This window comes from Schistosoma mansoni, chromosome 1 (genome assembly GCF_000237925.1).
Source record: "Schistosoma mansoni strain Puerto Rico chromosome 1, complete genome".
Classification (NCBI taxonomy): Eukaryota; Metazoa; Platyhelminthes; class Trematoda; order Strigeidida; family Schistosomatidae; genus Schistosoma; species Schistosoma mansoni.
The window spans coordinates 33,459,297-33,474,460 of record NC_031495.1 but is presented as its reverse complement, the minus strand read 5'-3'; the positions used below and the strand labels follow the sequence as shown (position 1 = coordinate 33,474,460).

The 15,164-nt window shown below is 33.8% G+C and overlaps 1 protein-coding gene across 1 annotated transcript in view; it reads right to left on the bottom strand.

Moving 5' to 3' along the window:
- The window catches only part of Smp_028030 (putative slit-robo rho gtpase activating protein), a gene marked incomplete at its 5' end in the record, with an annotated part of 61,469 nt that overhangs the window by 20,515 nt on the left and 25,790 nt on the right, over positions 1 to 15,164 (bottom strand). Inside the window, 4 exons of the mRNA XM_018794146.1 lie at positions 2,422 to 2,640; positions 6,343 to 6,940; positions 10,555 to 11,040; positions 14,777 to 14,899. Coding sequence (XP_018648588.1) covers positions 2,422 to 2,640; positions 6,343 to 6,940; positions 10,555 to 11,040; positions 14,777 to 14,899 — 1,426 coding nt within the window. The remainder of the gene's footprint in view (positions 1 to 2,421; positions 2,641 to 6,342; positions 6,941 to 10,554; positions 11,041 to 14,776; positions 14,900 to 15,164) is intronic.

Here is a 15,164-nt window from a genome sequence, read left to right as displayed (position 1 = left end):
ACCTACACCATTGCAAACGATTTTGAACCATGTCATTCAAAGCATCTAACTATCACCCGGATCCCAACCGGATAAATTGTACCTAATAACATGGTTCAGTCCAATTGTCAGTGATTTCATGAACTGATGTTTATTTTTAGTTTGGCCGCCCCTGGTTTTATTCCAGCTTACTCATACACCGGAAAACATTGTCCGTCGAGGTAGGTAGTAGTTGGGCATACCTAATACATGTCCCGACCACCTCAGTTGATGAAGATTTACTGCTTCAGCAATCGATTTCCCATCTTTAACTACTAATCCCTTCCTAACGCAGACATAGCTAACTATATGGTCCAACAATACATGCACTGCTTCATAGACACCGATGATCGAATATCAGCAACCTACGAACATTCCCTACCCTTAATAGCCATGGTTCACATCCATTAAGTGGGACAAAGCGAACTGCCTAGCAGTAAACTCGTCTTATGGTTGTAAGACAGGTATCATGCCTACACCGCAATTGACACAAGTTGGCAAGAGCCAACCGAGCCTTCTGTGTCAGTGGCAAGATTTCGTCAGACACCAGACCATCAGGATTGATGAGACTCCCAAGATAAGTGAGGCGGTCGATATGTACAACGACTTCACTTCCTAACATTACTCCAGACGATGACGCAAGCCAATCCTGAAGGAACATTGAGCATTTAGAGCGAGAAAAACACATCTCAAACATGCTTGCATTGTTGTTTAAGGTGGTCAGAAAACTCTGCATTTTGTCAGCGTTTTCACCAAACAGAACTATATCATATGCGTATTCTAAGTCAGTAAGTGAATCTCCTGGTAGATCAATCCATACAAAGCCGAACGAAATTTTTTACCTCTAAAAGCATGTTCATGACAAAGTTAAATAAAAATGAGGAAAGTGAACAACCCTGACGAGCACTACTTGAAGTAATCAATTCTGATGACAGTTCGCCATAAGCCCTGACTCAACCAACAGTGTTCACGTAGAGAGCCTGTACAAGGTTAGTGTACTTTTTTAGTACGCCTTTCAATAACAGACAATCCTACAGGACGTCATAACCAATAGAGTCGAATCCCTCTTTAAGGTTAAGGGACATACACACGTCGGAAAGCATGCCTAGGTTTCCAAACCTGCTGAAGGGCAAATATTTGATCTAAACATTCACACCCAGGTCTGGAACCAGCTTGGTTTCACCAGGTTAGTTCTTCACGACCTCTACTTAGACATCATAGTATTGTTGAGGCTAATATTTTAGACTATATTAGTGAAACTGATTCCTTTTCGATTGTTGCAAGAGGATTTTGTCCGTTCTTACAGACTTGGACGATCAGCGATCGAGACCAGTCAGATGGGATCACATTCGGTCCCCGGATCTTAGCTAAGATCTCAGTTAATCTAACTGCTAGAACTGAACCCCTACCCTTAAAATCCCAGGGGTTGGTCCACCAGATAGATAGGAAACTCCATATATTTTAACAGGTCATCCACGATTTTAAGTTGCTTACAATTGTCTATACTCCGAATCGGCAAAAGTCCCACAATTATTGGTGATGTTAAAAATGTATGATACTAAAGCACAACTACTAATTAACTACGTTTAGTCTTTTTCAAATATAGTATGTACGTAAATAGGCTGACTGGGGTCTGATTTCTCATGCGAAGGTTGAAAGTTATCCTCAATAAACCGATCTCAGTGCAAGACTATTGTGATATATGAGAACAGACAGAAATTCTTGTGATGTAATAAAAATGTATTATTGAGATAATGAACTTCCTAAAACTCTTTTGGACCAATAACTGATGCACTAACCATTTATCAGTTCAAAGTATGTATTACATATGGTATATATCGAGTAGGTTCATAACGTTTAACAATATTTATTACATAAGTGGTTCTACCAACAAACATATAGTTGTATATGCTTTTAACGACTCCTTTCGTTTATTAAAGGGTTCGTTTTGCTCAAAACGGTATTCTCATCGAATTGACCGATGCGGTCACGTGATAACTTATACTTTAAGGAACCATTGTTAGAATCTACCGTAATGAGTGAGGAATATCATAGTTAATACTCTCACCTACATAAAAATGTTCACCTGCATTCACTTTTTCAAGGTTTTCTCGTATTGTTAAATGACCATGTTGATAAAAATTGGGCGTTTTTAAATACATTATTTGGAAAGTTACAAACGGTTGACGAATAAAGGAATTAAATTTTTGTTAGAATCTTAGTAACTGAACAGAATCATCATGACGGTGAAAAAGAACTGGCAAAATCACAATGAATAATAATACTAGCGTGTGCACAGACAGTTATTAGAAACAGCACAAATCAATAATTATTTAGGACTATCCATCTTTAGAATTATATATATATATATATATATATATATATATATATAAGATTACTTACGTTTACGTGTTATGTCTATAAGTTCTAAGAAAATGGTATCTGGAAATGGAGGTTCACCTAGTTCACGAAAATATAATTTTAACAGACTAGCAGTTGAATTTATATCTCTTGCCTCATGAACACCAATCAGAGGGTCATCTCCATTTTCAAAAGCATCTTTAAAGTCATTAATTTCCGCCTGACTACCAGACACACGAAATACACCTTGTTGATGCATTCCTGAAAATAAAAAAAGACCGAAATATGAAATACACAAAATACAATGAAAATTGAATGATATGTTAAATTTTCAAAAACGAATTTGACAACATTCTGCATACGCTTGGTAACTCGTAAAAGAGTATGATACATGTAGTTAGTTATTGGTATATTGTAGAAAATTTGACATGAAACTTGGTAAGGACAATTCACAATAATTACCGACATTCTATTGCGTAAATATTTGGCAGTTAATACAGAGTTCAAATTACAGAATTTCGCAGTAGGATTCCGACCAACCTATTAACGAGAACTAGACATACACTATCCAATTAAATTGAACTGTTTAAGACAAACTTCGAAGCAAGTAATCGATCATATGAAAACTACCATACTGTACTAAATATTTAATGATATTAGGTTGTTGAAGGTAATCAGTAAGAAAACTATCGGCATATATTTTGCGGGGGGGCTCTCGTTCATCAGTAAAACATATCTACTGTCTTGAGAAATCCATATTCACATCAAATAATGTCTACATAATAGGCAAACATTAATTTATTTGGGTAGTGATATTTACACTGAGTAATAACGAATGACATTTATTACTTCATAGTGTAGATATAATTCTATTGAACAAAGGATATATTAGCAGGACTAAGTAATTCAATATAATAGTGCCGATTGCTTTAACTTTGATTCGTTAAAGACAATCGTAAGAAAACTCTGAACTAACGTATTGAGATAGTTGGAACTTTATAACCATGATTGTATTGTTTATTTTCCAAATGATATCATAATGGAAATCACGTACATAGATTTCATACGGCGGCATTATTTTCACCTCGTAAGCGTAAAGTTTAATAATCCTTGTTTTATTCTCATGTCAAAAGTTTAGTAACACGTACATATCAAAAACCAACGTTTTATGTTAGAATTAAGTCTTAAAAGATAATTCTGCATAAGAACAAAAAAAACTATGATTGCAAATAAAGGAAACTTTTAGAAAATAATACTGTCTAAATGTAAAGTAATGTGTTGATATTCTACAATACTCTTATTGATTATAAATCAGTAGACAATTTTTTGTTAAAAAATAAGTCAGACAAAAACAAACTTGACAAGTATATAAACTAGGATATAAAAGGAATACTATGGTAAGGAATATATTAAAATATAACCATGGTAACATGAATTATTACTGTCAATAATTAGTCAGTACAGTGATCATTTAAATTAGGGTATCTCTTATAGAATAAAGGGTACGACTGAACCCTGATGAAAATCTAGATTTAAAAATATGACTACAGTTGACTGGATTTGCAGTGTAGGTGTTGTATGTCAGTAGTTAGTCAAAAGTAACACAGAACCCAAAGATACAGATGAAACGGTAAAAGTTTTCCCATTACATCAGGACGAAAGAGATGAAACTTTATTATCCTGATATAATGTGATGCTATGAATATTAAATAAGTAGAAGCATCAGTATAAGTGATAGTAAAAAAGAAAGATAACCCCGATTGATAAATTTCCGCCTTAATTTTTCGATTAAAATCTGCACATGTTTCTGCATTTCATTCTACTGTCCATTAAGTTATTTATATTAAGTTTAGTCAACGATGACTAACTGGTTGCACACATACATACGAAACAATAACTGAAATAATATCAAGCATCCCTAAAAAGATGGTAGTGTAATCAACAGTAACAAACCAAGGAGAAAATATGTTACAGTATTAAATCAATTTAATCAAAAAACACTTTGAATGAGGCTTCAAGCTGTAAATAATGTAGAGAAGGCATCTAGTTGAACACAGACATTTACAAATCAAATAATGTACTTCATAGACTACAACATCCTGACATTTTAAACTTTTAAAATATAATACATACGGCAAATCGACTACTGATGGTTAATATTCCAATAATTTTCTTCCAGAAATGCAAACACAAACACTCTTATCAAAATGACACATCTATTTGTTGAAAAAATAAACAAAGAATTATTCTTCGCATAAAGAACTTTATCTTTCTTTTCAGGACTAAATGATGACAGACGTGAGCACGCATACATACATACACACAAGTAGATAAAATTGTTGTTTATACCAACCAATTTAACAAAAAAGAAGATTGGTAGACGAATAAAACAAATTTACCTACGGATTGAACAAAAGTTGAACTTCATAATGATAATAATAATGAACACACATTTATTTTTTTTTTAAAATAATTAAATATCCTCTCAGATCTTTACCTAAGAAATCAAGTGGAAAGAGTTTATTCATGCAACCCGACGAAAAATTAACGATACTAAATAACTAGAAAAATCAAAATATTATTTTTTGAAAAAGAGAGAAAACGCTAAAAAGTCAATAACAATGATAATAATAGTAATCGTTAATAAATCGAAGGGTGGAAACGAACAAACACACATTAATATTCTAAAACAGATAATGAAAGCTTGTTTGACACAGTCAGTTTTCTAACTGATACCACCTCAACTAGTTAATTAGCATTTTGAAAAGACAAAGTTAGTGGATCATATCTATCTTTTTCACTCTCTCCAGTTATGAATAAATGATAAACATAGAAAGAACAATGTATTCAACATAATATTATTTTTGTTTAATTGGGTGGTTTACGGACATTTGTTTAATTTTACAGATATTTTTTGCAATAAACTGAAATTGATCAAACTATTTTAATGAATTGTATTAAAGAAAAAAGAAAAATGTTATTCAACCTAACAGAGTCATTCAGTCACAAAATATAACCTGGTAAGTATGTACATCGGTTCAAGTTGCCGTACCACCTCATTAGCACACCAACATGAAGCTGTTAGGACAAATCTATGAATAAAAGGGGAAATAAAAGTATTAGTGGTAATAGCAAAAATAAGGCATCACAGATATGAAACGACAAGAAAATATAATTTAGTGAAATAAAAACAAAAATAGTTATGAGGAACTTAGGATCTCAGGATTTGGGGACAAAACAAAGAATGGATAAACCTACACAATTGCAAACAATTTTGGACCATGTTATTTAAAGTATCTAACTACTGGTTACGATAATCAACCGAACTCCAACCAGGTAAACTGTACCTATTACCATGGCTCAGTCTAATTGTTAGTGGTTTCATGGGGTGATATCCTGTTTTGGTTTGGCCGCCCCTAGCTTTATCATAGGGTACTCCTACGCCAGAAAACACTGACCGTCGAGGTAGGCATTGGTTGGACACACTTAACACATGTCCTACTCACTGCCTTCTCGCACCACGGGTGTTGTTTACGAAATTGAGAGGACGGAAAGCGAATGTCCGGCGCTTTAACCGGGTTGGTGAACACGGCGCGTCCACCTAGGGGAGTTGGAAAACCCTGATTCCAAACCAATGGTGCACATGAGCTCCAGCATCCCGAGGGAACAAATGGCGTATGAAACAATTGTTGGTCATTGATTACCATGGGACTGCATCTCCTCACGATGCTCCACTGCCTTGTGGGTTAGACCTTTAGGTCAAAGGCTCCGGGTGTGGCCCCCTAAGAAAACCACCTGCTTCGGTTTGGGCACCCGGGCAGTATCACAGCCCTCACACAAATCGAATGAGATTTGCGCGGTGCATATATATTTGGTGCCCTTTTGTACAAATATTTATGTGTTTAAATAAACAAATAAACCACATCTAAACAAGGTAAAAAGATTTTTACTTTGAAAACTCACCATATTCATTAATAACACGTATGCAAGATAATACAATGCGAGGTATCGGTTGCTTAGTAGCTTCTACATATTCATCTATGGTACCACCAAACAGTTTTGGTTTACCAACATTCGGTACACGAAGGACACGACGTGCTTGATGCTTACTGACTAGAACAGACTGACTTCCAGGACTTACAGTATGACTGGAAAATGAAGGACTTGATACAGGTGTTGATGTTACATCACAATGAGCTGATGATGCAAGAATAGGTGAATTAAGTAAATCTTGATGAAAACTTTGTGAAGTAAAAGTAGGAGCAGGTGGTGGAGGTGGAGGTGGTGATGATGAGAAACCACTATCGATTTTCAAATAACTAGAAGTTGGTGAAGTTGGAGATTTGAGATTTTTTGTAAACTCTTTATTATATCCAGGTAGTTTTGGTAAAACAGGTATACCATGTCGAAGCATAGATTTCATGTTTTGAGAAGATGAAGATGTTTGAGGCATTGTTTCATGCGAATTTGGTTGTGAAGAAGCTAGTGCATTTTGAATTTGTGCAAGTTTCACTTGCATTAATTGACAAATATGCATTTCTTGGGTATAGTGTGCAAATCTCTGACAAAAAAAGTAACGAAAGAAAACACTGTGATTACAGGAAAATTAAATAATAAGACAAACTTGAAAAATATTAATATAAATCGCATAAATGTCATAGTCGATTACAACACAATAATTATTAGAAAACATAAAAGCTACATTGGATATGGAATGACATAAACATGTACGCCGTCAATACTAACACTGATTTTCAAAGACTGTAAAAGTGCAGTTCACAAATTATTAAAATAGAGAAAAGAACTTCATATAACTATCAAATCAAAATAACATAGCTCCTAGAGATCACAACACAATAGAAAGAAAAATGAAATGTTTAGTCTTCCTTGCTTTTTCGTTTATTTCACTTAGCAAACAAAAAATCACTAGAAGAAGTTCTGAAATAGATACACACGAAGAACACTGAAAATCTTATTTTCACCAAATAAATTAATATTAGATTACCTGTAATTGTAGTGAATGAGAACTCAGTGGAGATAACCAAATTATTGTTTAATGCAAAATTACAGAGTGATTTCATTAAAATATGAAAACCATACATTAAATATGTCATTTGTACATCTCCCACCGGTTGTCATTTAAATGCTTCATGCTTTTTTTAATTCTGCTGTTATTACAATTGTTTTCTGTTTACGTTCCTCTTCTCTTCAGTTTAATCTGTTAGCAGGCATTCCACATCTGATTGGCACTACATACTACTTATATCTGTCAGCATAAGTAGCATATACCATATGATCATTTAACCAAAATGTGTAATTTAAGATATTTGGACTATTGAAATTTTATAAGTTTCTGGCTAAAAATGATTAGACAATTTAATTTATCTTAATTTTAGGAACTATTATTAAATTAATATTAATAGATAGTTCTTACAATACATTCTGTACACAATATGAAAAGAGTTAATTAAATATAATAGATAAATGCTATTATGAAAAGATCTTGCTTAATTAGTCCAAGCGTAACCATGATCACTGTCCATAATAAGAAGTATGGCAATGTATATACATCTAATTTATATAAATAAGTTAAACTGAAGAGTAAATGCGCTTGGCAGACACTGAATAATTCAGACATTTAACTTTCAAATTAATAGGTCATTAATATAAAACCCTTTCTACGCCTCTACCACAATTAGAATAATCGAATGACAGGGTAATTATTGAATTTCATATTAAGAAAATATGGTTTAGCATTATATACAGCAGTATAGAACGGCTTAATTAAACATTCCACAAATAAATAAGTTGCATTTATCGCAGACTGATCGGAGTTGAGATATCGTTGAAAATCAGCATAGTAAAACACAATTAAATTTAAAATATTACAGATAGCTTTGTTTTGTATGATATTTAAATAGCATAAGGTAGAAATTTCAACATGAAATATTATAACTACGTAGAAAATTATATTGTAGTTGTGTAGTATAGCCAGTGCTTTTACGAAATGAACTGCAATAGTCAAGGTTTATGAAGATTGAAACAGTCAAGTGAAGAAACCCATGTCAGTTTAAGATCTGTTGTTATATCACTAACTAGATGTTTCATGTTGATTTTCCAGTTAATAGAAATGACACCAGGCTATAAATAATGTAAATCGATACATTGACGTGGTGATCGGGTTCGCCTATCGTGATGAATCGACCGAACGATATTGGATGGAACACATGTTTCTTACAGTTCTACTATGCAAGGGAGGTCTGTTGAAGAACCGCAACACTAAAAGCAGCAAACCCAAAGTCCGAGGACAAAGTCGTACTGGTGACTGTACAGAAGTGTGACAGCAGCAAGGTGTTTCCCTCAGACAACCAACATTTGCAGCGATGCTGCCTTCTCACAAAGCAAGGAAGGGGTTAGGAAAGGTTGATCCTAAAAATTTCACCTCACCTTACACCACGGATTTCAAACTCCAGTGGTAACGCCGTCTAAAGCGTGGAGCTAACAAATCAAAAAAGTTCCATAAAAAATGTCGCGCGCGACCAGGCTCAAGCAGTTATCGCTCGAACTCTGCAGTTACGCTCCCAAGTATTTAAGATCACCACTGATCCAGTTTCCTCTTCAAGTCCCTCAAAAAGAAATACCCCTCCAAAGTATGTGCAACCGGGAAGTGAAAATCACCCTCACACCTCTAACGACACGCGAGATCATCTAGTTCACGATCGAATTCCTCCCTCACCTCTGAGTAAATATAAATAGAGTGCGATGCATGGGATATCGCTGACAAATTAAAATATGATATTCAAAAAGATGTATTATTTGAATGGATGAAATGTAGTCAGCCATGAAATTCCAAAAAAGGTCAACTTTCAGACTAATCAATAAAAGCTCAACGGTTAATTTGTTTAAATTATCCAAAGGTCTGAGAAAATTCAAGCTACTGACTGATATAAGAGCCTTAAAACTAGTCATATATATTGAAAGGTAGGATAAGTCTAAAGTGGGACATGCTTATCTCAATGGTATCTAATGATATCAGCAATATTATTCAGCCACGTATTTACTTCAAATATACAAGAGCTGTCCTAATAATAGAACTTCTTAAACAGTTAGGAGGTACAAATATAGGTAGACAGATAGCTATGCCTATCTTCAGAATTTTTATCAAAATCCAGGGTCTTAAAGAGACATTTCAGATGAGTTACGAATCTAACTAACAAACCATAAAATGACCTCAAAATTAACCACATACACATAACAAGTGACAAATAGATTGGTACAGAAGACCAGTCATAATAATAACAATAATAGTCATGGCCACCCTCATAAACAATCACATACCTACGTTTTCTATTCAAAATAGTAAAAATTAATAGATTATCCCACCTAAACTCTTATTGTACAAGTATTAAAAAGAAGTGACAAGTCATGTTTATAACTAAGTCTGTTGTAGTCACAACAAATTATAAACAAATAGAGATAAACAAAAAATGACTCATTGCTGTGATGCGAAATCTATGGTATACAACATTTATCAGAAAAGAGCCTCAAATTTACAAACTTCAATAGCAAGTAGTAAGTATATTGCTGGGCTGTTTTCATAAAGACTAGAAAGGTAAGTATTCCTGTAACAATTACCATAGACAACTTGTGATATTTATGAAAGTTGAATAGTTAGGCCAATTTACAGATCAAGAGGAAATTCTTGATCTAATTAGTCATTTAATGAGGATAGCAGTTTCTGAGACACTAATAAAACTAGAGATAGTACACATAAATGACCTACTTCATATTGAGGGAACTAAATGAAAACGTATATCGTGTACACGAATTGAGGCGTTTAACGTCAATCAGTCAGTCGCAACGTAGAACCTAGTACGTCGATTCAAGATGCCATATCCCACTGACACAGGGAGTTAAAATTGTTAAGCTAAGTCCCAAGGTAATAGAGATAGTAATAGTACCAGTGGTAATAGAAAAGATTAGGCATTGAAGATACAACTAGACAAAATATAACTTATTGAGATGAGAAAAAAATTATGAGGAATTCAGAAGCATATCTTTATCACAACGCGCCACCAATGTTAATGATTCGAGGCTTTTAATGATTTGTAATACGAAATCATTCTGAGATAAAACTCAAATTAAGAATCAATTGAACTGTTTAATTCTACTTACATCTAAATAAAACTTCTCTTGTTCAATTCTAGAATCCCGAAACAATGACCTGAGACGAAGATATAAACCAGCTTGAGTTGGATCGTTCCCACCAAATGTAGTTGAACCTGAAAGATTAGTCTGTGAAACAGTTGATATATTAGAATTATCCTGTAAACTACTGTCTTGATTCACGATAGCCGTTGAACTAGGCAACAAACCAGGGCTTGTACTCCGGCCACTTGTGGATATCTGTTGATTAGAATGTACATTTGTAGCATTGATTGTACCAGGTGAAGAAGATGAAGATGAATTAATGGAACCAGTTCCAATACTACCCATACTACTTCCTAAGGGGTTAGAAGTTGTCAAGTTATTCGACACACCAGTTGAAGCACCACCACCAACACCGACAAGTGAACGTCTTGAACGAGGTTTTTCAATGCAAAACAACCGTGAGACATCATAGTCTTTCTGATTAATTAATTCCAATAACTTCTTTTCAACCTACAAATAACAGGATTGAAAAAATGAAGTTCCACTTAATGAGAAACAAGACTATCAGCATAAAATCAATAATGTGTATCGTATTTGAATAATATAAAGTATAGCTAATCTTGTGTGACCGATTGTAAATTATACAAATTAATTAACTTAGATTAGCTTGAATTCAAAATTTAATGAAAGGTAAACAGAAGTAGTTAGACGGTAATAACCAAAATGATGTTCATTGTCAGTTTATTGAAGATCGTTATTCAAACTGATGTATTTCACTTGTTGTTGTCCATTAGGTAGAAACACGTAATAGTAAAATTTAATAATAAGAGAGTAAATATTCTTCAGGAAAATTTAGAACCATAATTCACAAGTTTAAGTGGTCAACTTTAAATTTTGAAATGACAAGTTTGAGATCCCTCTATGTAACTCGGTTTGAAATCCTGGTTATAATCTCTAACATTCATCCTGTGCCCAACCTAAAGCATCATATACGAACTTAAATCTAGTTAATTAAGTTGCAGATTGAAATAACATATATATAATCACGAAGATTCGCGATCGTATCAAACAATTAACTATCTTTATCCAGTATCCTAACCCTGACCTCAGCATTACACATTTGCTAGTTCTACAATACATGATCAACGCTTAGAAATCCATAATAACACCTTCGAAAAATACCCATATGATGCATATGATAAACATTCAAGTATAATTATCCTACTATTTATATCTAGAATATTGGTCACTATCATACAAGGGAAGATTGTGGAAACCAAATGATAAGCTAACACAGGGTTTCAACTTAATTTCTAATTATTTGGATATTTGATATTTTCATTGAAATTTGATCAGTCTTGGTTGGTACATTTGGATTCTATGTGGATTGCTTCGATATGGCCATTATGAAACGGTCAAATAGATTATATTCACAAAATGCAAGTATGCTAGTACCAATCAAGTTTCAATTAATATATTAACAATGGGATAATCCAACCAATTACAAATTAAACTAACATTCACACTTTTTTTTGAAAATGAGTGGTTATGTAGAGTCGGTAGCTAAGTAGATAACCCATTGACGTCTGAAGTAAAAGGTTCTCGGTTGGGATCACAAAGCGAACATCAACTCTGGGATGCAGGTACAATCGGCTGACGAGTTAGAAACAGGATGAAACCCACGCCCTGGATTCTAATGCTAGCCAAGTTCCACCCATTTTATATAAACTTTGGGTTTCATGATTGTATCGACTAAGGTTTTACTCCCGGCCAAAAGACAGAATCTCAGTCACATGATATTCAAACAAACAATCACTGCCTTACTTAACATCCTGACCGCCTTTTACTATTAAACAAAACATATCTTTAAACTCATCTCTGAAAAAAACATGTCCACAGAGGTTGACGATATTCTGAACATCCTAAACAAAAAACCCATCAGACTAGCAGAAGCATAGTACCTTGTCGTCACCATAGATGAAGTGCTGTTTAAATGCTTTTTATTTCCCCTGTATGATTTAGTCATAAAAACAATAAAACAAGACTGATCGCATATCATATACTCCACTTTCAAGAGGTATGTGGACAAACAAATAAGAGTTCTGAGTATAACGTACAATAAAGAAAGCAATTAACAAGAAAAAGCGAAATTCAATGTTATGGTACAATTACAATGGAAATAGATGAGTGCATCCAATGAGATAAGGGTCATAAAAAAATTTGAAAAAGCACAACCTAGTGTAGACAACACAATAAATAGAGTTCAGAAGAAAAAACTATAGCGAAAACAATATTCCTACGAAATTTACATCAAATTATTTTTGCTTTCTAATGAATACACACTGGTTTATTACTTCATACATCGAAAATGTTCTGACAACAAACAACATCAGCATAGAAAAAAATGGATGAAAGTATCGTCAATAATTTGTATAGGTTTATTCATAGTCCACTGATATCTGCCTGACTGATTATGAAATATAACATTGAAGTAGAAAAAAACTGACTTAGTAACAACCCTGTCTAACGGAAGTTTGCGATCGATAAAATATGCCATCTTTCATATCCCATACATACATACATACATACAAGTAAACATATTTAAGCAAGACCTAATAATGAGTTAGTTAGGTGAATTGTGATGGCTAGTTAATTGCTAGATAATTTTCACTAAAGACAGGAATAAGAAGGATAAAAAACCGATGAATATAAAGGAGTAATGGACATTTGTTTCAATTTAATTAGGAACTCATTTGAAAAATGTGTATCCATATAAATTCGGATATCGTGACCAGTATGATACATTTAGACTATTAAGTTGAAATCTGACTTTAAATAGAACTAAATCCTACAAAATTACCCAAGTATATAGATCGTACTAAGTAAATAAGTCCGTCAACGAATTTCCACATCGAGTTCTAACCGGCTATGTAAAGTATTGTTAACGTTGATTACGATTTTCATATGCACTCATTTGATTGGCACAGAATATTAAATGAACTTAAAGATATTTAATTTAACCGCCCGCAAATGCCAAGGGTGGGGAGAGTCAGCTCTCCCTCTCCAAATGCTCTTACATGGCCACGCGTATAAAGCCACTCTCACGGAAGTCCTACTCACTGCCTTCTCGCGGCATTACTCTTGTTTACGAAATTGAGAGGATGAAAAGCGAATGTCCGGCGCTTTGACTGGGTCGGTGGATACGGAGGACCAACTTAGGGGAGTTGAAAAACACTTATTCTAAACCAATAGTGCATATGGGCTCCAGGATCATGAGAGAGCAAATGGAGTATGAACCTATTGTTGGTCACCGGCTACCATGGGGTTGCATCTTCTAACGCTGCTCCACTGCCTTGTGGATTAGACCTCTAGGTCAAAGGTTCGGGGAGCGGCCCCTTAAGAAAACCACCTGCTTCAGTCTGAGCGTCCAGGCAGTACTCCATCCCTCACACAAATCGGATCATTTGTGTGTCACATATATATTTTCTGCCTCCTCGTACCAATGTTTATGTGTTTAAATAAATAATAAAAATTTATTCACCATATTTTAACAAATTTACAATATGGGTTACGTTGATATCTTTGGTACACATATCAACAAATCTGATCCTTGAGCTCGTAAGATAAAAGGTTATTGTAGAGTGAGTTACATTCGACACACTAGTGGTTAACTGTGAGAAGAATTTCCCGAAGCCCTTTTTTTATCTCGTTCATTTATGTTGTGAAACAATAAATTATTAATGACGTTGGACGAGGACTGTATTGCATAATAAATTGATTGGATTTCGAGATATAAACTATTGCACTGCAAATTTATCATTTAAAAACATGTTATACTGATTACATGGCTAAACGGTTTAATCCTGTATACACTTACTTGGTAGACAGGTGTTTATTACTAAGTGATCGCAAATACAATCTACAAAAAAAACGATTAACTAGTATCCCCTAAATTCTCAACAACTCTCTAGCTGATGAAAATCTATTGAGGAAAATTCTATCCTATTTTGATGTAGGCTAGTAATTTTTTGAAAGATGGGTTGTATAAAACAAAAAAACTAAGTACCTACAAACTACTAACAAGCAATAATTGTAGGAGAACAATAGCATTATTTAATTCGTATAGCTGAACAGATAAAATCCGATTAAGCAGATCAATTGAGAAATGTGAAGAAATGTATGAATTAACATAACAATCTAGTTTAATCGAAACAAATATACATAGGAACAAAATAACAAAAAATACCTCTTCTAGTGTCTTCCAAGTTTCATCTGTCGATACCCGGAGTGCTTCGATACTAGCCGTAAGTTGACTAGCTGTTGTTTGAAGTTCATCATACAATGGACCGTCTGGACGAATATGATCTTCCTATGAAAATATAGTTTATATAAATACAGAACGTACTCATCACTAAACAAACCTAAAAATGTCTTCATTTCAAGTAAATAATTATTCCAATTATACAAGAATATATTAAAAATATGTAAAAAAATATTTACTCATATTGTTTTACACTCATCTGTAAACTAAAGGCACATATAAATAAACATTATTGAGTGTACAATAATACAATATTTATAGTGATCAGTGGTTTGTCATTAATATGCCCTCTTATCAACATACAACTATCCTA